The sequence below is a fragment of the Lipotes vexillifer genome, unplaced genomic scaffold (assembly GCF_000442215.2).
Source record: "Lipotes vexillifer unplaced genomic scaffold, Lipotes_vexillifer_v1.1 scaffold12, whole genome shotgun sequence".
NCBI classification, from domain to species: domain Eukaryota; kingdom Metazoa; phylum Chordata; class Mammalia; order Artiodactyla; family Lipotidae; genus Lipotes; species Lipotes vexillifer.
Genome location: NW_006796716.1, coordinates 983,275 through 1,007,094, shown reverse-complemented (window position 1 = coordinate 1,007,094; position 23,820 = coordinate 983,275). Strand labels below are relative to the sequence as shown.

General features: G+C 44.2%; 1 protein-coding gene across 1 annotated transcript in view; it reads right to left on the bottom strand.

Annotated features, from left to right (window-relative positions):
• Positions 1 to 19,739, bottom strand: part of CASTOR2 (cytosolic arginine sensor for mTORC1 subunit 2) — a 79,558-nt gene extending 59,819 nt beyond the window's left edge. Inside the window, exon 1 of the mRNA XM_007468883.1 lies at positions 19,664 to 19,739. Within this exon, the coding sequence (XP_007468945.1) occupies positions 19,664 to 19,739 (76 nt within the window). The remainder of the gene's footprint in view (positions 1 to 19,663) is intronic.
• Positions 19,740 to 23,820: the final 4,081 nt, after the last annotated feature.

Genomic DNA, 23,820 nt, shown 5'->3' with positions numbered 1-23,820 from the left:
AAAAAAAAAAAAAAAAAAAAAAAAAAAAAAAAAAATTTCATATATTGATTACATGTTAAAACAATAGTGTTTTGGATATTGGGTTAAATAGAATATATTATTAAAATTAATTCCATCTGTTTCTTCTTTACCTTTTAAAATTTAAAGTCACATATAGCTTGCATTATATTTTTATTAGGCAGCCCTGCTCTAGAGCAGTGGCTCTTAAACTGTGGCTGGTGTCAGAATCACAGGGGCACTTGGTAAAGATGCTGAGGCCCAGGCCCTGTCCTGCTTTGAGGAGCCTGGGTCTCTGTTCTTCATCAACTCTCCAGGCCTCAATCACCCTGCTGTGGTGGGGTAGTATGTGGGAATGTAGATGCCAGCAACCCCTTTCTTCTTAAGTCTGAGGTCTCTGGACCTAAGAAAACAATGCCCAAGAACCGGCAGGACTTCTCTCTCTGCCTGGCTAAGGCCTAGCGTGGGTTTTACCAGCATGGGCTGCTCAGATGGCGTAGGAATGGAAAAAGAAGAGAGGGAGGAGACGGCCAGAAGAACTAAGGGGCATCTTTTTCTGGGGCTCTGATTCTTTCTGGATCCTTTCCTAGTCCCTAGGTGAGCTGACCTCAAATATCTTTCCCTGGGTTTGACAAACAACACTGAGGGCCGTGGGGCATCACTGAAAGTTCTGAGCAGGGGAGGAGCCCGATGAAATGGACGCCCTGTTGGCCTATTCTGAGGGAGCCTCAACCACCTCCCTTTCTCACACTTTTCCACAGGACTGCAGGAAGAAGCGATTCCTCAGATTCTTTGCTAGAGATGGCCCCTCCCACACGCTCACCTGCACTCCCACAGGAAAGGATTACTGGTCCCCAAAGTGTAGTGGGCTGAATTACTGTAAACTGACACAGCTTAATCCCCATCAGCCATCATCCTGGTCTCGGGCAGAGGCTCTTCCTTCCTTGGTGCTCCCAGGCCTGCCCAGCCTTGCCAGGAGCCCCCAGAGACCAGGTCCCAGCTCTCTGCTGCAAATCCACACTTGGCGTCACTCAGCCCCACCAAGGGAGAGAGTGTGCAGTATGGGAAACCAATCAGCCAACCAACCAACCAACCAACCAACCAACACTGCATCCTAGAGAACCAGGCCTAGTCTGAATTTGGCCTCTATCCCATTCAGTGCTGTGCAGATTACATCTTTCTCTGCTTTGGTTTCCTCATCTGCAAAATGGGCATAATGGTGCCTCTCTCATAGGGCATTCATGTGTGGGGATTAAATGAAAGAACGCCTTTGGGAAAGCCTCCAGCGCTGCTCCTGGCACTCAGTAGATGCTCAGTAAATATTTGTTGAATGAATTAATGAATCAATGCGTGGATGGGCAGCTCTTTGGCAGTCTGTCCTCAAGGGCAGGCCCCCTCCGTGGTTTCTATTCTACTCCTTCCCGGCTTGTGGCTTCCCGCAGTGAAGGAAGAAAGTAAGGAAATGGGTGTGTCTAGGGCTTCTCCTTGGTGCCTGCGTGTGCCTCATTGCATCTGATTCCCTGGAGAGGTAGGGATTCATATGCTCATTTTACACATGGGGAGACTGAAACTGGGGGAAGGTCAGGAGGAGAGGACCTGAGGACACAGCTTTTCTTGGGTCTCCCAAGGGCCTGCACCAGGGCTGAGAACACAGTGCTACTAAAGGAAGGCCCACGGGTTGAGTCAATGCGTGAACATCAGGCACCGTGATGACACTGGGAGCCCCATCCCCTTTCTTGTGACATCCTTGGGCAGAGCTAGGGCAGGACAAGAGGCACCAGAGTCTGTCTTCTCTCTCTCTCTGTCTTGGATTATTTCCTTTCATACCTTCCTCCTGCCTCCTCCCCTTCTACTCCTTAGCCTGTGCCCTTTCAGCAGTATTTTCTCCTTTCCTTTCCCTTCCCTTTCCTTTTCTTCCTTCTTTCATTCTTCCTTACTCCCTGCTTCCCTCCTTCTCCCCCCACCCCCCACAACCTTTTGTTATAATCTGTGACTGAGGACCAGACTGCATAGCGTCTGAGAACCAAAAAGTTGACATGCTGGAATATAGAGGCTGAGGGGCCTCCACACCCCTACCATTCACACCCCAGTACCTCAGTTTCCTCATCTGTAAATTGGTTTGTTTTAAGGACTTGGGGTGGTATGTGTAGGTGCTGCGTACAGGCCTGACCGATGGGAAGAGCCTGATGGGTGTGAAGTGTTGCTGGCGTTATTTCACCTGTGCCTAAGGCAGGCCTCACTGCAGCTCTTTAATGTCGTGGGAACTGATTCTGGAGAGCATCAAGGTCTGAGATTCTGAAGGTGTGATTTGGGGTAAATTGTGCATCAATTTCGTGATCACTTAAATGCAAGTGTCTGGATGGCTGCTTGCCAGGAAAGTGGTGAGCCGTTGGTCATTAAGTTGTTGGGAAAATGACAGCTGAGTCCTGTGGAACTAACACACAGCCTAGTTTGGATTGTAAGCTCAGGGAGGGCAGGGCTGGGATGATGTGTGGCATTCCCTGGGGTGGTGTTCATTCAAGGCTTGTGGAGTGACTCAGGATGCACATGTGGTGACTGGCAAGTAGGGGTGGCCTGAGGGTCCCGAGTGACCCTAGATCCAAAGTAGCCCCAGAGATCCTTCTTGGCAGGTCACAGGAGAGAGAGCTGTACCCAGGACATCTTTTTGCACATTGCAAAGGTGATGTGCTCTCTTGAGAAGGAATCTGGTCTCTTTAATATCCTTTGTGAAGATGCAGACACATCTGCAGTGGAGACTGCTGGGATTGCTCATGAGATATTAGCCACATCTCGGTGAAAAGAGCAATTTATCAGAGGACGTTCCTTCCAGTGACAGAGAACCTTTCAGAACTTGATTGCACTTAATGTACCAGCCTTTCCAAAGTATTTTATTCCACCCTCAAATGAGATAATGAAGCCCTTTAATTTACTGTTCAACTCCCAGACAGAGTGAGCTGGTCAGGCCTGAGGAGATAGAAGGCTGGACCCAGGCTCAGGAGGCCCAGTGCACCTGGTGTGTCGTCATGGCCTTCTCAGCCTGGAGCTGCCCATCTCCTGTTGGGAGGTGGCATGGAGCCCCAGGCAGCCCAGGGTAAATCCCAGTCTTGCAGTTTCCTTCCTGTGTGTCCCCAAGCCAGTCACTTACTCTCTTGAAGCCTCGGTTTCATCATCTGTAGAATGGGGATGGATGGTAACACTGGTGCGGCAGGGTTGTGGTAATGATTAGGGATGATACGGCTAAGAGGGCAGTGTCTGGCACTGGGTAGATGCTCAATAAATGGCAATTGTCATTGGGTAGTGAAGTCGAGCCCTGAGACCTCAGAGGAAGTCGTTCTTGCTGCTGGTCCTGGGGAATGTTCACATCCATGGCTCTGCCCTGGAATCACACCATCAGCACCAGATAAAACAGCCTTCAAGGCCTTCACCTCCTGCTTATCTGCCCATCCCATCCTGACCATTTCAGTGGATCTCGCCCACTCAGACAAATAGATGATGGATGGGTGGCTGTAAAAACTCAGGCGTGGGCAGCGTCAGAGCCCATGCTGGACCTTGCCCAAGCATCCTCCAGCCTCTTGTTTGGACCTGGGAGCTCCTTGACCTCACCCACCCTAGTTCTCACATACATGATGGTGCAAAAGCCCTGGGTACGTCTAAGGGGCCTCGTCAGATTTGTGCTGGTCACAATACTCTCCCCACAAAGCAGTCAAGTTGATTGCTCTTACGATATCAGTATGTTATCATACTTTTCCAAGGATGCAAGTGAAGCATTCTGAGAAAGGGCTGTATTTTCTAATTTGCCCAGAGGTCACTATAGATGAATGGTGTACCCTTCTTTCCCCGCCCGTCCCAGTGGCCTTCCCCAGCTCAACCTCACACTCCCCTTACAGTAGGATTCTGGCATTTGTCCTCTGTTTCCTGCTCTGGCCCAGGGGGACCAGCCAGGACGTGCAATGTTGGCCTCATCTCAGGCTGGCTTTCTGACCGGCTCTTGTCTCCTTCCCTGGGACTCAGAGCCCAGACTGATTCCTGTCAACACCCCCTCCTCCCCTCACTCTGTATACATAGCTCTTCACCTGCTCCTGCTGCCCCCCTCCTGATCAGCATCCAGACTCACCCTGTGTCTGTACCTGTGGTGGCTGATGATGGCCCTTAAAGATCCCTGGAACCTGCAAATGGTGCCTTATATGGAAAAGGGGGTCTTTGCAGATGTGATTAAGTTAAGGCTTTTGAGATGGGGAGTTCACCCTGGATTATCCAGGTGGGTCCAATGTAATCACAGCATCTTTACAAGAAAGAGACAGAGGGATATTCGACACAGGCAGGAGAAGGTGACATGAACACAGAGGCGGAGATGGGAGTGATATGCCTGCAAGCCAAGGAATGCTGACCACCATCAGAATCCAGCCACCAGGATTCTCCCCTGGAGCTTCTGGAGGGAGCACAGCCTTGATGACACCTTGATTTCTGCCCAGTAATACAGATGTTGGATTTCTGCCTTCCAGACCTGTACGAGAATAAATTTCTGTTGTTTTAAGCCACCAAATTGGTGGTCACTTGTGACAGCAGCCATGGGAAACTAGATCAGTGTTCATCCTCTCTGGGGAGATCCTTTGCCCGGTCCAGCTTAGCTCTAGGCCCTGACTCTGTTTTGGTCCCCATGGTCCTGGCCCTGAAGGGAGCTCCCTAGCTCTTCGGATGGGCCTGGACACTTGATGCTGCAGTGCCAGATCCCACTCCTGACAGGGGGTTTGGGGACCTTAGGATCAGCTGCATAGGTGTTATCTGCTGGCGATCAACCACAGGACCCACTGGGTGGTAGGCCCTCCAAGAGAACCTTAAGCTTATCCCTCCTCCCCTATAGAATAATCAAGGCTCATTATGGGTGGGGAGCAGATCAGACAGCTCAGAAGAGCATTGGCTGAGGTCCTACCTTGTGCTAACTATATGATGGGTGCTTGATATACATTGTCTCTTCTATTACCTTTCTCCAGTCTGGGGATAAAAATGGTAAGAAAAAGTATTCCTCTGGCTTATTTCCTTCCTGATCTAATGGGACCTCTTTGCCTTTCAAAGTTTCCAGGAGCCCTGGGCGGGGGCGCCGGGGGGGGTGTCTCACTAGTGCTCACTAACATTCTTCCATCGCTTCTTATTGCCATTTTCCTCCTCCTGTGATTGACTTTCAAGCTGGGATGGCTGCTCTCAAGCTTTCTGCTGTCTCCTTCCCCCTTGCTGTGGCCCCAGCTCCTCGGAAGGACGAAGGTTGGTTCTGCCACAGCCCAGGCCTCTGAGCCTAAAAGGGAGTTTCCTCTCCGCACTTGTCCCTTCAGGCTTGCTCTCCATGGTCACACAGCTACAAAATGTGCCATGTCAGCTCTCAGTATTGTGCAGATACCTTAGGGAAAGGACTGGCCACAGATTGTATTCTCCCAAAAATGGAAGCAATGATGTCTCCCATCCCACGTGGTCTTCCTACAATGTGACTCTGACACTCCTTCTCCTCGGATATGGATGGATTTGTGACTGTGGCAGAAGTGACACAATGGGTCGTAAAGAGTGATGTAGCTTCCACTGGTTTGCTTGGGATGCTGGCTCAGGGGACCCAGCCACCAAGCTATGACGAAGCCCAAACAGTGCACGGAGAGGCCCACTCGGAGAGGAACTGAGGTTCCCTTCCCATGGCTTGCGCCCACCTTCCAGCCATGTGAGTATGCCATCTTAAAAAGTGAGTGGTCCAGCCTTAGTCAGCCACCCTAGCTAATGCCAACTGTAGCAGAGATGAGCTGTCCCCACTGAGCCTTGCCCAAACTATGGATTTATGAGTAGAATAAATGTTTGTTGTTGTTTGAAGCCGCCAAGTTTGGCATGGTTTGTTTCACTGCAATGGACAATGGATACAGAATTCCTCCAGTTTTCTTTTGTATTCTCCTTCCCTGGGACTCAGACCTGGAGCCGTGGGACTGAGCCCAGGGCCAACCTAAAAGAATGATCTGGCTCCATCCACTTGGGAATTTCCCTTCCCTCAGGCTGAGCCTCTTCCTGGGAAGCTCTTGGGTACCTCTCACAAACTGACCCGTGGGGGCAACTTCACTGGTCCTCTGGAATTGACTGGACATCCTTAAATCCTGGTGGACCAGAGTTTAGATTAAAGCTGGGACATCTCCTTCCCTTCCTTCTTATCCGCCCCTAGTCACATCTCAGTTATTTTATGAGGGGGAAACTGAGGCTCAGAGAAATTGAATCACTCTCCCAGGGAATACAGCTAGGAAGTGGAAGACTGAGATTTGGATCCATGTCTGTCTGCCTTTCCACTACCCTGAGGGCTGCTTCTCTGTGTTACGTGCAGAGGCTGATGCTCCATAGGGGTCCCCTTGTGTCTCACTAAGGCCATAAGCCACTTCATCATCCTCTCACAGATTCCTCTCAGAAAAAGATATACAGATATACGTTTAAATGGCTAATAAGCATATGAAAAGGCACTCAACCTCATTAGTAGCCAGGAGATGCAAATTAAAACCCTAAGTGGGAATTCCCTGGCAGTCCAGTGGTTAGGACTCTGCCCTCTCACTGCCAAGGGCCTGGGTTCGCCCCCTGGTCAGGGAACTAAGATCCCACAAGCCATGTGGCGTGTCCAAATGAACAAAACAGAACAACCAACCAACAAACAACCCCAAGCATACCCCTACTGTGATTGAATGCAAAAGTGCCTCTCTCAGACCGCCTTCCATGGGTATGTGACCCCACAAGCCTTTTTGCCAACTCAGGCCATTCCCTCTTTAGTGCTCCCTCTGGGGTCAGTGGAGGCTCACTTTCTCCCTCTTCTTACACCTGCTTCCTTCCTGACCACAGGTGTTGATCTCAAGAGCACTTCTTAATAAATGTCCTGCATGCTAAACTCTATCTTTGTGTCCAGGGGAACCTCACCAGTGGCAACTACACATCCACTAGAATGGCTGAAATATTTTGAAAAAAATTTATCCTGTTTTTCACGTTTTGAAACATTATAAACTGGAAACAGACCCACACATATATGGCCAGTTGATTTTTGACAAAGGTGCAAAGGCAATTCAATGGAGAAAGGATAATCATTTCAACAAATGGTGCTGGAACAACTGGACACCCATAAGAAAAAAAAAAAGAATCTTGATTACATATCACAACTTATACAAAAATTAACTCAAAATGGATCATAAACCTAAAAGTAAAACCTAAAATTAAAATACTCCCCGGGAGGAAACATAGGAGAAAATCTTTGTGACTTCAGGTTAGACAAAATTCTCTTAGTTATAGCTTCTATATCCATGAGCTGTAAAAGAAAAATATGCTAAATTAGATTTTATCAAAATTAAAAACATCTGATTTTCAAAAGACATTCTTATGAAAATGAAAAGACAAGCTACAGACTGGGAGAAAATGTTTACAAAACACATGTGATAAAGAACTTGGATCCAGAATATAAAGAATCCTGAAAACTGAATAAGAAAACAAATAACCCAATTAAAAATGGTCCAAAAAATTGAACAAACCCTGCAGACAAGAAGATATGTGGATGGCAGATGAACACATGAAAGGATGTTGAGCATCATGAGCTATTAGAGAAATGCAAATTAAAACCCAAATGAGTTACTAGTAGACACCTCTTACAGTGGTTTAATAAACAAACAAACAAACAAACAACAAACAAACTTGACAATACCAAGTGCTGGTGAAGATGCAGAGCAACTAGAGCTCATAAAAAATTGTACAGAAAACTTGGAAAATGGTTTGGCAGTTTCTTATAAAAGTAAACATACACTCACCATATGACCCAGCAGTCCCACTCCTAGTTGTTTACTGAGCAGAAATAAAAACTTGTGTTCCCACAAAAACCAGCCCACATATGTTTACAGCAGATTTATTCATAATTTTCCTTCCTGGAAACAACCCAAATGCACTGTAGTTGGGGAATGGATGAATAAATTGATACATCCATACAATGGAATATGATTCAGCAATAAAAAACTGTTGATACACTCAATAACATGGATGAACCTCACACATGTTATGCTAAGTGGATGAAACCAAACTCAAAAGGCTACATACTATATGATTACAAGGGTTGGGAGTAGGGTAAGGGATTTGGTGCCTATCAAGGGGCACCAAGGAATTTTGGGAGGTGATAGAACTGTTCTATATTTTGATTGTGATAGTGACCACACACTTAACACAACTCACAGAACTGTACACTAAGAAGAGTAAAATTTACTGTATGCAAATAAACTGTACTAAAAGTATTGAGCCAAAAAGCATTTTATATAAGTAGTATCATACTGCAGGTATCCTTCCTCAGCTTGCTTTTTTTTTTGCTTACCATTAATGATTTATACAAGTTGACACTATGTATGTAATAATGATACATGTAGCTCTTGTTCATTCATTTTAACTGCTACATCACATTCTATTATACATTATACCTTAATTTATCTATTCGTTCTTCTTCTGGTGGACATTTTTTTTTAAATAAATAAATTTATTTATTTATTTTTGGCTGCATTCTTCGTTGTTCTGTCTTTGTTGCTGCACACGGGCTTTCTCTAGTTGCGGCGAGTGGGGGCTACTCTTTGTTGTGGTGCACGGGATTCTCATCGCGGTGGCTTCTCTTGTTGCGGAGCACAAGCTCTGGGCGTGGGGGCTTCAGTAGTTCCAGCACACCGGCTCAGTAGCTGTGGCTCGCAGGCTCTAGAGTGCAGGCTCAGTAGTTGTGGTGCACGGGCTTAGTTGCTCTGCCACGTGTGGCATCTTCCCGATACAGGGATTGAACCCGTGTCCCCTGCATTGGCAGGTGGATTCTAAACCACTGCGCCACCAGGGAAGCCCCTTTGTGTCTGTTTTTTTCCTTCTGTTTTAAGCAGTGTCGCAATAAACGTTCCTGTAAATGTATTCTAGGGTACAGGTGCTGAGATTTCTCTCTTGGATGTTTACTGAAAAGAGTAAATTGAATAGGGACAAAAACCGTGAGCATCTTCACTTTGCATTCCAAGGGCTTATACAACTGACTCTACCAACAGCGTATGAGAATTTATTTCTTCTATATCTCCATCAAAAATTGTATTATCAGACTTTAACTTCTGCTTAGCTGATGAATATAAAATGGTATCTCATTGTTGTTTTATTTTGCAATTTCCCTGATTACCAGTGAGGTTGATTTATATGTTTGTTGGTCATCTGGGTTTTTTTTTTCTGTGAATTGCCTCTTCATATTCTTTGTCTTTTTTTTTTTCTTCTCCTACCGTGTTGTACATCTTTTTCTTCTTGATTTGTACCCGTTTTCCCCCCCCCCCCCCAACCTCTTCCTGAATGTAATCCCTGTTGGGTAGCAGATATCTTCTCAGTCTGCAGTTTGTCTTTTAAAAATTTTAATAGTAACTTTTGTTGATAGAAATTTGTAAATTTATTAGTCTTTTGTTGTTGTTGTTCATGCTTTTTGTGCCCTTTCTAAGAAATCCAGCTCTACCTCAAGGTCAAAAGATATTTTCCTGTAAACTTTAAAAAGTTTTGCTTTTCCCTTGTCTGTCTTTAGTTCACTTGGAACTGATCTTTTTGTGTGATGTAGAGATCTAGTTTTATTTTTTATACATAACCCTACACCACCCTTTCCCCACTGATGTATATAGGCTTTTGTGCTCTCTATTCTATTTTATTGGTATAGTTGTCTATCCTTACAACACCATCTTAATTATGTAATAAATCTTTCTATCTAATAAATCTGTCTGGGGCTATTCTTGGCCCTTTGCTCTTCTCTATAAATTTTAGAAGCATCTTGCCAAGTTCCCAAAGAGAGTTTTGGATGTTTTTGAAATTCTATAATATTTAATACATAAATTTAGGTAGAATTGGTACCTTTATGATATTTTAAAAGTAATATATTCTACTTATTTGTGGTACATAGGAATGTTATTGATGTTTATATGTCAATCTCATGTATAGCAATCTTGCTGATTACAAGTTTGTGTATAGATTCTTTTGGATTCACTGTGTAGACAATTATACTTTCTCTAGATATACTTTTCCTTTTCACTTAATGCCTTTTTATTTTGTTTAATCACCTTATTTCATTGGCCGGGTACTTTAACGTAGTGCTAAGAGGAAGCAATGACAGAGGACATCCTTCATTGTTTTGAGTCTAATTGAATTGCCTCTGAAATTTTACCCTTAAATATAATATATGCAGTGAGTTTTGAACAATTACTTTTTATCACATCTATGACATTATATTCTATTTCTAGATTGCTTTTTAAAAATCTTTTAAAAAAGTATGAATTAGTACAGAATTTTATCAAATGGTTTTCCTGCAGGTATTGAGATGATCATATGCTCTTTTTTTCTTTTAATTCTATAGTGTGGCATATTACATTAATAGATTTACTTATTATTCATGAGAGAAATCCCACCTGGCCAGCAACTATTTTATATATATATTTCACTGAAATTAAATTAAATTAGCTGCTAAATTTAATTTGCCGATATTTTATTTAAGATTTTGAAATACATGTTCATAAGTGTATAATGGATCTGTAATTGCCTTTTAAAAAATTATCGTTGTCTGGTTTTGCCATCAAGGTTATACTGGCTTCAGAAAATGAAATAGGTAGCTTTCATTCTTTCTGTCCTTTGAAATGTTTTTATAAAACATTTATATAATAACATTTATATAATAACATTATAAATATTTATATATTTTCTGGTCCTCAGAATTTTCAACAAATTTGCCTCTAAGCTTTTTCGAGCTTGGGATGGTGGAGGTCAACTTCTGGATGGATTAAACGTATTTACTAGTGTAGTTACTGTTCGAATGAGTATCTTTCTTTTCATTACTTGCTTTGCTTATTTATACCCTCTTCCTCCTCCTCCCTCCTCCTTCTTCTTGCATAGGCTAACTAGTAGTGTCTTTATTTGATCATTTTCCCCCCAAAGAACCAGCTTTTGGTTTTGTATTTGGACAGGATATAAATTTGACTGCTACTGAAATGATTAATACTTAAACAAGTCATGCATTATTACCTGTTATGTGCTGAATTGTGTACCCCACCCCCTTGCTCCCTGCAAATTCACATGTTGAAGCCCTTTGAATGTGACTGTATTTGGAGATAGCACCTTTAAAGAGGTAATTAAGTTAAAATGAGGCACCATTAGGATAGATGGGCCCTAATTCAATCTGATTGGTGTCCTTATAAGAAGAGGAAATTTGTACACCTAGAGAGACACCAGACATAAGTGTGCCCAGAGAAAAGACCATGTGAAGATATAGAGAGAAGTGGGCCATCTATAAGCCAAGGAGAGAGCCCTTAGAAAAAACCAACCCTGCCAACACCTTCGTCTTGGACTTCTAGCCTCCGGAACTGTGAGACAATAAATTTCTGTTGTTCAAGCTACGCAGACTGTGATATTTTAGTATGGCAGCCCAAGCAAACTAACACACTATCTCACATAAAGTCCCAGCTTTTATGGAGTTCATTGAGGGCCCAGGCTCTTTCTATCTTTTTGCTCTGCCCTCTTCAACATGACCTGCCTTCATGCCTGCATCCCAGCCAGCTGGAAGAGAAAAAGGGGAAGGGAGAGCAAACGACTTCATTTTACAGTTATGACCCAGTACTTTTGCCCACTTCCATGTTTTGTATCTGGCTGCAAAGGTTACTGGGTTGTCACGCACCTCCTAAAGTGTCTATTACATCGTAGGAAAACAAGAATGGAAAGTGGGGAGCAAGGGCAATTTCTGCTATAAGTTTTTTTTAAAGTTCCTTTCTATTTCTTCTTTGTTTTCTAGCTCATTATGTCTGACCTATTTTTGTTATTTCCATCTTTGTACTTTCTTTATGTTTGCTCTGGTGTCCTTTTTCTAGCTCCTTTATTTGATCACATAACTCATTCATTTTAATCTTTGTTGATTTTTAAATTCATGAATATAAGGATACACATTTACCTCTAAAAACTATATTAGTTGCATTATATAAGTGCTACTCTAATTGTCACTTAGTTACAAAACATTTGTAATTTTAAGTACCATTTCCTCTTTTACCCAGGAGGTATTTAGGATGAAGTTTTAGATTTCCAAGGTTTTAAAAAAAATCTCTTTATTCTTGAGTCCCATTTAAATTAAATTATGGTCAGATAGTGAGGTCTGGATGATAAACATCTTTTTAAAAAATTTGTCAGAGCTCTCTTTGTGACTTAATAAATGATTACTTTTTATAATTTTTTTGTGAAAATTATGAGTATTCTCAATTTATTGGGCTTTCAATTTGTTGGGTGGTATAGTATCTATCTATCTATTATCTCTCATATATAAACTTATTTGTGTTGTCCAAATGACATACAGTATGATTAATAATATATTTGGATTTATTATACCACCTCATTGTATGTATGTTTTTTACTTACTTTATCTTTTCCTTTTTGCCTTCTGTGGACTCTATATGTATACATAACATGTATACACGGACATATTTTGAGGTATAAAACTTTGCTGATTTGGAAGTTTGAAATTATATTTCTTTCCTTTTTTCATGGTTATGCTTAATGTTCAATAATCTAAAAAATTTCCTTTTTATCCTTGATCTTATGTGGTTTATTTATGGTAGAGCCATATATGGACTTAATTTATGTTATCTATTCTTGGGATATATTTTTGATTTGAGGTTTCATGTTTTTCTTTAACTCTTGAAAATCCTCATTGTCCCATTACACACTGCTTCTCCATCGTTTCCTCTTTACTCTTTTTTTTTTTGTGGTACACGGGCCTCTCACTGTTGTGGCCTCTCCCATTGCGGAGCACAGGCTCCAGACTCGCAGGCTCAGCGGCCATGGTTCACGGGCCCAGCCGCTCCGCGGCATGTGGGATCTTCCTGGACCAGAGCATGAACCTGCATCCCCTGAATCGGCAGGCAGACTCTCAACCACTGCGCCACCAGGGAAGCCCTACTCTTTTTTTTTGTAACTTTTGTTAGACATGTTTTGAAGTCCCTCCATCTCTCCTCTAGGTCTCTTAACTGCTCCTTTGTCTATTTTGTCCCTTTGACTCTTGGTGCTCTCACAATGGTCAGGACACCTCCAGTAACAGAACTGTCATCTGCATGGGGTGCGTGGAAGGTAGCGCTCAAAAAGCGGTGTTTGAGTTGAGATTTGAAGGGGATGGAAGAATGTCATGTAGGAACAGAGAAAAGTGAGGTAGGGGAGATTCCTCCAGGCAGAGGGAGCAGGATTTGTAAAGGTCCCAAGATGAGAAGGTGCATGGCACAAAGAGCAAGAGAGGGTTGGAAATTGGAAGGCACCAAAGCCTTTAAGCCAAGAAAAGACTTGATCCACTGGCAGACCTTTCTGGCTGTCTTGTGGAGCAGAGGACAGGTGAAGGGCAGGGCAGGAGCAGGGAGACCAGCCTGGAGGCTACTGCATCCTGAGTTAGAGATGGGTGGTAACTGGGACCAGCACATGGCAGTGGGGATGGAGAGGATGAATGATGAGATATTTAGGACACAAGCTGGATGTGATGGACTGCATGGGAGTAGGCTGGTGGCGACGAGGGGAGTCCAGAGCCCAGCCGCCAAGAGGAGAGCACGGAGGTTTGGGTGTAAATCCTTGTCTGGCTTATCCTTGTCCAGGTGAGACCCTCCTGCACAGAATTCACCTGCTCTTTGCCTGAGCCATTTTAGACTGGCTCCTGGGGACGGGGTCTTGAGTGGGTCAGATGTGCTGTGGGTCCCAGGAATCCTGTCTCCACCCAGTACTAGCCTCTCCTCTGATCCACTGGGTGTGTTGAATGATCCTTCTGGGCTTCTGCCTCAGCTGGGATGGACACTGTGGTTATACCTTGAGCCCTGGTCCAGCTCCTGGCCAGACCCCTTTCCCAGGGCTGGTCGCTGATTATACATCTTCAGGTCCTTCTCAAATCTAGACAGGCTACTCGGAATAGAGTCCTGATCCAGTATCAATTCGAACATCTTTTCTCCCTGGAGATTCTGCTGCTGGGCCACACATCCCGGTGGCCAGCCTGGACGTCACGTCCAGCCTGGCTCCCCCACCCCTGGACCACCTCCACCCAGGCTTTACAATGAGGTGGCCGCAAGTGGCCCCACTGGTTCTCAGCTTTCTCCTCCTTATCTGCTTAGTTTGAGTTCCCTCAGAAGCAGGCCCTGAGACAAGGATTCAAGGGCAAATCATCCCAGAAACCCAGGTAGGGTTGTGTCAAGATAGGGAAAGGAAGGCAGGACGCTATCAAACAAGTCTCCACAGAGGCAGCTGAGCCGAATCCAGTGGGGACCTCCAGGAGACAGTGTAAATGCAGGGACTCGGAGCTGTCCCACCTGTGGGGTGAGGTCATCCAGGTGTATGTGAACCAACTCCCATCGGTCATTGGTGAAGGGCAGCCATGGGGGCATTTCATTCCCCAATTTTTGCGCCTGTCCTGCTTGGGCAGAGCAGACCCAGAAGCTGGAGAAAGCCTTAGCAAAGAGTTGCAGATGCTGGATCCTGGCCCTGGAATGGGGAGCCTGGGATACCCTCTTATCCTAACCCAGAAGCTGGAGTTCCTGTTCCATCACCTGCAAAGCAGGGACAATGCTACTTGCCTTTCGCCTTGCTGTGAGCACACTGCGACTTAACACATGGAAAGGGCCCAACATTGCTGGGTGTAGAGCAGCCTGATAAGGCTAAGGAGGGCGAGTAGCTCTCTGTGCTGTGCAAATGTGCCCTAGATATGTGGGCAGCAGACCCAAAGCTCTGAGACAGATGGTAATCTCTTTTGCTTTGTCCCCCCTCCATCTCTGGCCACTGGTTCCTGTTGATGTGACATTCTTGTTCTAAAAACAGACATGTAACACCTCAAGCAGATTTGCAGTCCCTTGACAGCAGTCTTGTCTGGCACATAAAGGGCCTCTGCCTTTCTGCCTGGCTTCCCAGAGTCCGGGGGGTAGAGGTGAGGATCAGTCCAAGGGGGCTGCCCAGAGAGCAGCGTGGTGCCTGACCCCACCCCTCACCCCTCTGGAAAGCGGAGGTGCCAGGAGTCAGAGCTCCATTTGTCTTGGAGCCCCTGCAATGGATTGCTGATACTGAGGAAGGCTGATGATGTTGTTTATTCTTTGCCCCTCTAGCCCCTTGGCTGCTTTGAGTGACAATCCAGAGCATACCCTTGAGGTTAGGCACTTCCTGTCCAGAGTAGGGTGACTCCACCCTCAGATGGAGGCCCTCCGCTGCAGAGACATGGAATCCAGGCATGCTCCCTGCTCTGCTTCCAGGAGGCTGCCTGCCCCAGGCACTTTACAAACCAACTGTGAAGCATAGCAGCAGGCCAGGAATGGCCCGGGCATTGCTTCCCTGGGGTCTCAAGTGTGCCCTGTCACTCTGGCCATTCTGTTATCTTTATCCAGGGTCACCGAGGCCTCCCCACGGGGGCTGGGGGCTCTGGGCTCCGTCCTGGCCAGGGCAGAGCATGGATAGCAGCCTCAGCTCCTCCAGCAGCTGGGGCTGGCACTGGTCTCATGGCCTCAAGCCTGGTACCCAGTGGGTGGGTGAGCCCTGGGCACTTGTGGGCCCCCTGTGTGAGGCCCCCCCTTCTCTTGTCAAGTCCCCCCAGTGACAGGTGCAGCTCCTGCCTTAGTTTCCCATCCCATGCTCTAGAACCCCCTCTCAGCCCGTTGTTTGTCCCTGAGGTCGAGCCACCTTGGCTGGGCCCCTGATGCCCCTCTCCAGCTCCTGCCAGCACCTGAACCGGGGACTATCTCTTCTCTAAGGTCACTTACTGGGAGACTCAGTTTCCTTATCATTCATAGGGGTGATGTCACCTGCCCTGCAGTTTTGTCGGAAAGGACAATGAAAACGTTTCTAGTGCATCTAACAAAGTCTCTGGCATAGAGCAAGTGCTCTGTGAAAGGCGGCCATGATCGTTCCTGGTGTTAACAACCTTCTCCATCTTTCTGGCTTCCACCTGACTCTGGGAGGTGCTGCTGCGTGAGGCTCACATTTGGACCCCTGAGAGCAGTGCTGCCCAGTAGAACTTCCTGCAGTCATGGAAATGTTCTGTGTCTAAGCTGACCAATATGCTGGCAGGCCCTCTTGAAATGTGGCCAGTGAAAAAACATTTTTTAAAAATTAAATTTAAATTAATTTAAATGTAAATAGCTGCATGTGAACAGGGGCTACTGAATGGGACAGCACAGCCTTCAAAAGGAACACTGGCCTGGTTCATTCATCAGACAAATGTTTATTGAGAGCCAACTTGCTGCCCCTTGAGGTGCTGGGATTTCAACAGTGGACAATACAGGCAAGGGCCTTGCTGTCATGGTGACAGGAAAAGTTAAATAAATAAATAAGGCAATTCAGACAGTGACAAGGGACGCAGACAACCCCAGAGCGCCCTCAAGCGCTAAAGCAGGAGTGTACTTGCTGTCTTTTTTCTTTTTTAAAAATCTTTATTTCCTTTATTGGACGAAATGATTCCCTTTCCTTTATTTTCAAAAATGTTCACTATTTCGAAAATTCCTGATCCATGAAGAGAAATTCCATTTAAGTAGGTTCTGTTATATTGTTTTGTCTCTTGATGGACTAGTCCTGTTTGTTATTATTATTATTATTTGCTTCGTAAATAAGCTTTATTTAAGCTTTAAATAGCACATAATTTCAGTTACATAAGTTATTCCAAGGCAAAGAAAATGATGAACAGCTCCCTGATTTATTATGGAATTCATAGTGACTTAAATAGCAAAACTTGATATTATCAGGAAAGAAAAATATATACCAATTCTATGTATACATAGAGATGCAAAATTTCTAAATAGTAACAAATAGAATTTAACAATATATAAAAAATAATTCACTATTAGCAAGCAGGGTTTATTACAGGAATGCAAATGTAGTTCAAGAAGTTAATCAACATAACTTAATCAACAGATTACTAGAGAAAATATTTTTGGACATGTAAAAAATTTGATATAATCTACGTTTAATTACAGTTTATACATCAAAAGGCTTTGCCTTTGTGTTAGTCTGTTCGGGCGGCCGTAACAAAGGCACAGACTGGGGAACTTAACAACAAAAATATATTTTCTCATAGTTCTGGAGGCTGGAAGTCCAAGATTAAGATGTAGGCAGGGTTGGTTTCTCCGGAGGCCTCTGTCTTTGGCTTGAAGATGGCTATCTTCTTGTGTCCTCATATGGTCTCTTTTCCACGTGTATCCGAGTCTTAATCTCTTCTTCTTATAAGGACACCAATCATATTGGGCTAGGGACCACACTAAGGGCTCATTTTAACTTAATCATCCTTTAAAGATCTTGTCTCCAGGGAGTTCCCTGGTGGTCCAATGGGTAAGACTCTGCGCTCCCAATGCAGGGGGCCCGGGTTTGATCCCTGGTCGGGGAACTAGATCCCACATGCATGTCGCGACTAAGAAATCTGCATGCCGCAACTAAGAAGTCGGTATGCCGCAACTAAAGATCCCACATGCCAAAACAAAGATCCCACATGCCGCAACTAAGACCCAGTTCAGGCTAAATAAATAAATATTAAAAAAAAAAAGATCCTGTCTCCAAATAGAATCACATTCTGAGGTACTGGGGGTTAGGACTTCAGCATATGAATTTTGAGGAGATAACAGCTAAGCTCATAAGCACATCTTCAAAAACATTGTGGCATTGAACTTCAGCTACTTAATTGTATAGCTTGTAAAGCTCATGCCCTTGGTAGCATCTCTTAAAATGTTTCATGTACGCACAATGGCATTTAGCAGACCAAACAGGGCCTTCACTTCAACCAAGTCACAGGAGTTAATTCCATTTGGCTTTGCTTTGCGCTTGACAACTGGCACCTAAGTAAAGGAAAATAAGTACTTTCTACCCAAATTCTTTCCACCAACACTGATTCCTTGCTCTTGAGAGCCTCTTTTTCTCCTCGGACACAGTTTATAGAGGAAGACCTGCCAACAAACACCCCGATTATCCCTAGACATTAGAGCACCTAAGATCCATCTAGTGGCTACAGATCTTAGCATCTCAGTGGATATAATTGCCCCTTTTGAAAAACAACCAATTTGAGATAAAAATTAAATACAAAAATCAAGGACTAAATGTTGAGTAATGCGGTGTCCCCAGGGTTGTACTGATGACATAATTGCTGGTGAATTACACCCACTGAGAGGTTGAATTAGATCCATCCTTATGGCCCTGCAGTGTGCACAGTGCAAAATTGTGCTAGAATTTAGAGACACTACGTTTGACAATATATTTATTAAGTGACTCAAAAAGGGAAGGTCTGAAGTATAATATGTTCTGAGAGAGAGGCATGGAAATCGTTGTGTACACACTGGTTTTACTGTAACAAGGCAATGTGCACATTTTAACATTTAAGACAGAACATCTTTTTTTCCTTTCCAGTGAAACTAAAAGAAAAACAACAAACTTTTTTTTAAACAATTTTTTAAAAATTTATTTATTTTTGGCTGCATTGGGTCTTCATTGCTGGGCTTTCTCTAGTTGTGGTGAGTGGGGGCTACTCTTGGTTGCAGTGCAGGCTTCTCATTGCGGTGGCTTCTCTTATTGTGGAGCACAGGCTCTAGGCGTGCGGGCTTCAGTAGCTGCAGCACGCGGGCTCGGTAGACGTGGCTTGTGGGCTCTAGAGCTCAGGCTCAGTAGTTGTGGTGCATGGGCTTAGTTGTCCACAGCATGTGGGATCTTCCCAGACCAGGGCTTAAACCCGTGTCCCCTGCATTGGCAGGTGGGTTCTTAACCACTGCGCCACCAGGGAAGCCCCCAAACTTTTTATAATGGAAAAATGTTAAGCATTTGCAAAAGTAGGGTAAGTAGTACAATGAACCCCCATAGACCCATTGCCCAGCTTAAGTAATGATCACCATATTGCCAACCTTGCTTCATCCCTTCTCCCCATCCCCTCTTTTTCTTGGTTGGAATATTTTAAAGCACATGTAGACGTGTCATAAAAAGAAAATTTAAAAATAAAACAGAACAAAAATTACAATACAGAATGTCATTTCCAAATAAGATCCTTTATGTTCGGCTGATTCTCCATCAAGTGGCAGGGCTCCAGTCATCATTAGGAGAGGATTTTATTTTTAAAGCGACAGTTTCAGTGGTGAGAACATCCGTTAAGCATCACCCAAGAAGAAGCTATATTGTCAACGTGCCCGCTTAACCCTCCCAAACATCTCAAACCACCTTCTGATGATTTTCTTTAATCCTGCTTTTCTGGTTTTACACAGAAAGAGTAGAGATCTAAATGCTGGTATTTGCTTGATGTCCATATTCACATGGATACAGTTACAGGGAAAGAAAGAAGAGCACTGGGGCTCTGCCTGCCTCCCCACAGGTGCCTGGCAGCCTCCCGGGCCACAGGAGTGCACGTTGTCCTTTTTCTCATGGAGCACAGTGGTGTGTGCATCCTGTAAGCGTTTTGTTGAGAAAGGAAAAAGGGATAAAAAGGAAGTTGGAACAGAAAACAACTCCTCTCCTCCCTGCCCCAAATAAACTGTGTATCAAGGTGTAAAGAGGTCAAGAGAGGCTTCAGGAGCGCCAGGGGATGAAACATCAGAGAAGAGAGCAGACTATTCCCTTGCTGCCAGGATCCTGAGAAAATTAGAAAGGCTAGTTGGAAAAGGAAGGTTGGACTCCATCAGTGTTTTCTTTGTCTTGCTCTCTTCTCGCTCCCCATCGTCTTCTTTGGCTTTCATCTTCACCTCCTCCTCCTTCAATGTCCTCCAAGTCGCCATGGTCAACACTCCCTCCCTTTCCATGCCTCCCTGTCCACTGTACCTTCCCCTTCTCTCTTGGTTCTGGTTATTACTGCTGCATAACAAATTACCCCTACATGGAGCACCTTAAAATAACTCTTTTATGGGCTTCCCTGGTGGCGCAGTGGTTGAGAGTCCGCCTGCCGATGCAGGGCACACGGGTTCGTGCCCCGGTCCGGGAAGATCCCACGTGCCGCGGAGCGGCTGGGCCCGTGAGCCGTGGCCGCTGAGCCTGCGCGTCCGGAGCCTGTGCTCCGCAACGGGAGAGGCCACAACAGTGAGAGGCCCGCGTACTGAAAAAAAAAACCAAAACAAAACTCTTTTATTTTGCTCTCTATTTGGTAGGTCAGGAATTGTGAAAGGCCTTGACCGGGCAGCTCTTGATTGGGGTTTCCCACTTGGTTAAGGGCACTACTGGCTGGGAATGCAGTCATCTGAAGGCATGACTAGGCTGGCCATCCAAGATGGCGCACCCATGTGGCTGCCAGTTGATGCTCACTGGCTGTTGGCTGCTCCAAGTGGCCTCTCCAGTGTGGCAGCCTCTGGGGGGCTGATTTCTCACATAAGAGCCAGCTTCCTCCAAGGTGAGCGTCCCAAGAAAGCCAGGTGGAGGCTGCATGGCTCCTTCTGACTAAACCTTGCGGGGGCGGTTGTCACAGTCAATTCTGCCATACTCTATTGGTAGATGCAGTCAAAAGCCCTCCGAGATTCAAAGGGAGGGGACTGGACCCCACCTCTTGATGCGGGGAGTGGCAAGGCCACATTGAGGAAGCGCATGTGGTATGGGAGAGGTTGCTGTGGCTGTCTTTGGATAATGCAGTCTTCCACATCTTCCATATCAGTTCTGCAGGGGGTTTGGCCAGATACCATCTTTGACGGTTAGTCCTAACTCACGTGAACCTGCTTTAGCAGGCAAAGAAAGACGCTTCTGCTCGTGCTGTCTCTTCTCCCTGGCTTCTTCAGCCCCTGCCTGGATGCTTGGCCAAGTTCCTCCTAGATTTCCACAGATTTCAGTTGACTTTGATGATAGCTCACCATTCTTAGATGAAACTCTGAGGAGGGCACTCTATTTCCAAGAGAATTCTCATCAAGATAAAACTTTAGTGAGTAACTCCATTTAAAATTTGTCACTTCAACTCTGGTCAAAAAATACAGAGCTCTTAGGGACTTCCCTGGTGGCGCAGTGGTTGAGAATCTGCCTGCCAATGCAGGGGACACGGGTTCGAGCCCTGGTCTGGGAGGATCCCACGTGCCGCGGAGCAACTAGCCCCGTGAGCCACAATTACTGAGCCTGCACGCCTGGAGCCTGTGTTCCGCGACAAGAGAGCCCGCAATAGTGAGAGGCCTGCGCACCGCGATGAAGAGTGGCCCCCACTTGCCGCAGCTAGAGAAGGCCCTCGCACAGAAACGAAGACCCAACACAGCCATAAATAAATAAATAAATAAATAAAAAGGCAAAATTCCTTAAAAAAAAAAAAAAGGAAAAGAATATCTCTTTAAAAAAAAAAAGTACAGAGCTCTTCATCTTCCTCCCCAGGCAATGCAGACATCACCAAGGGTTGACAAATGTTGTTTCCCAGAAATCTGGGCTTCATTTGTTCTTCTTTTTCTAGTTTCCTAAGGTGGAAGCTTAGGTTATTGATTTTAGATATTTTTTAATATATGAATTCAATGCTATATTGCCTTTAAGCACTGCTTTTGCTGCATTCCACAAATTTTGATTGTTGTGTTTTCATTCTCATTTGGTTCAAAATATTTTAAAATTTCTTTTGAGCCTTCCTCTTTGACCCACATGTTATTTAGAAGTGTGCTGTTTAATCCCCAAGTGTTAAACACACAACTTGGAAGTTTCTGGCTATTTATCAATTACTGATTTTTAGTTTAATTCCATTGTAGTCTCACAGCATAATTTGTATGATTTCATTCTTTTAAATTTGGTAAAGTGTGTTTTATGGCTCAGAATATGGTCTATTTTGGTGAATGGTCCATATGAGTTAGAGATGAATGTATGTTCTCCTTTTGTTGGATTAAATATTCTGTAGATGCCAATTAGATCCAGTTGATTGATGGTGCTGTTCAGTTCAACTGTGTCTTTTCTGATTTTCTCCTTGCTAGATCTGTCAATTACTGACAGAGGGGTTTTGAAGTCTCCAACTATAATAGTGTATTCCTTTATTTTTCCTTGAAGTTCTATTAGTTTTTGCCTCATGTATTTCGATGCTCTGTTGTTAGGGGCAAACACATTAAGGATTGTTATGTTTTCTTGGAGAACTGACCTTTTTGTCATTAGGTAGTGCTCTGCTTTATCCCTGATAATTTTCCATCTTCTGAAGTCTGTTTGGTCTGAGATTAATAGAGGCACTCAGCTTTCTTTCTTTTTTTTGTGGTACGCGGGCCGCTCACTGTTGTGGCCTCTCCCGTTGCGGAGCACAGGCTCCGGACGCGCAGGCTCAGCGGCCATGGCTCACGGGCCCAGCCGCCCTGTGGCATGTGGGATCTTCCCGGACTGGGTCATGAACCCATGTCCCCTGCATCGGCAAGAGGACTCTCAACCACTGCGCCACCAGGGAAGCCCTCAGCTTCCTTTTGACTAGTGTTAGTGTGCTATAACTTTCTCCATCCCTTTACTTTTAAAAACTTGTTATTAAAAAGGATTTTAATTGTGGTAAAATACACATAGCATTAAATTTACCATCTTTATCAATTTTATGTGTACAGTTCACTAATGTTATATATATATATATATATATCCACATTGTTATATAATCAGTCTCCAGAACTCTTTTCATCTTGCAAAACAGAAACTGTATACCCATTAAACAACAATTACCCTGCTCACCATCCCTCGCAACCACCACTCGACTTTCTGTCTCTATGAATTTGACTAGGCTAGGTTCCTCATGTAAGTGGAATCATACGGTATTTGTCCTTTTGTGACTGGCTTATTTCACTTGCTATAATGTCCTCAAGGCTCATCTGTGTTGTAGCATGTGTCAGAATTTCCTTCCTTCTTAAGGCTGAATGATATTCCATTGTGTGCATATCCTGCATTTGTTGATCCATCATCTGTCAATGGAAAGTTTCATTGTTTCCATTTCTTGGCTATTATGAGTTGCTTCTATGAACATGCTTGTGAAAATATCTCTTTAAGACCCTGGTTTCAACTGTTTTGAGTATATACCCAGAGGTGGAATTGCTGGATCATATGATAATTCTACTTTTAATTTTTTGAGGAACTGCCATACTGTTTTCCATAGTGGCTGCACCACTTTGCATTCCTGACAATAATGCACAGGGTTTGGATTTCTCACATCCTTGTCAACACTAGTTATTTTCTGGTTTTGTTTTGACAATAATCATCCTAAGGGTATGAGGTGGTATCTCATTGTAGTTTTGATTTACATTTGCTTAATGATTAGTGATGTTAAGCAACTTTTCATGTACTTTTTGGCCATTTGTATATCTTCTTTGGAGAAATGTCTATTTAAGTCCTTTGCCCCTTTTAAATCGGGCTTTTGTTATTGTTGTTGTGTTGTAGGAATTATTTATGTATTCTGAATATCAATTCCTTATCAGATATATGATTTGTAACTTATTTTCTCCCATTTGTCAGTTGCCTTTTTACTCTGTTAATCATGTCCTTTGATGCACAGAAGTTTTTAATTTTGATGTAGTCCAACATGCCTATTTTTGCTTTTGGTGTCATATCCAAGAAATCATTGCCAAAGCCAGTTATGAAGCTTTTCTTGTACGTTTTCTTCTAAGAGTTTTAGAGTTTTTGGTCTTACATTTAGGTCTCTGATCCATTTTGAGTTAATGTTTATACAGTTGTGAGGTAAGGGTCCAACTTCATTCTTTTGCATGTGGATATCCACTTTCCTAGAACCATTTGTTGAAAAGACTGTTCTTTCCTCATTGAATGGTCTTGGTACCCTTGTCAAAACCATTTGACCATATATGTGAGGGTTTATTTCTGGGCTCTCTATTCTATTCCATTTGTCTATATGTCTGTCTTTATGCCAGTAGCACACTGTTTTTACTACTGTAGATTTATAGTAAG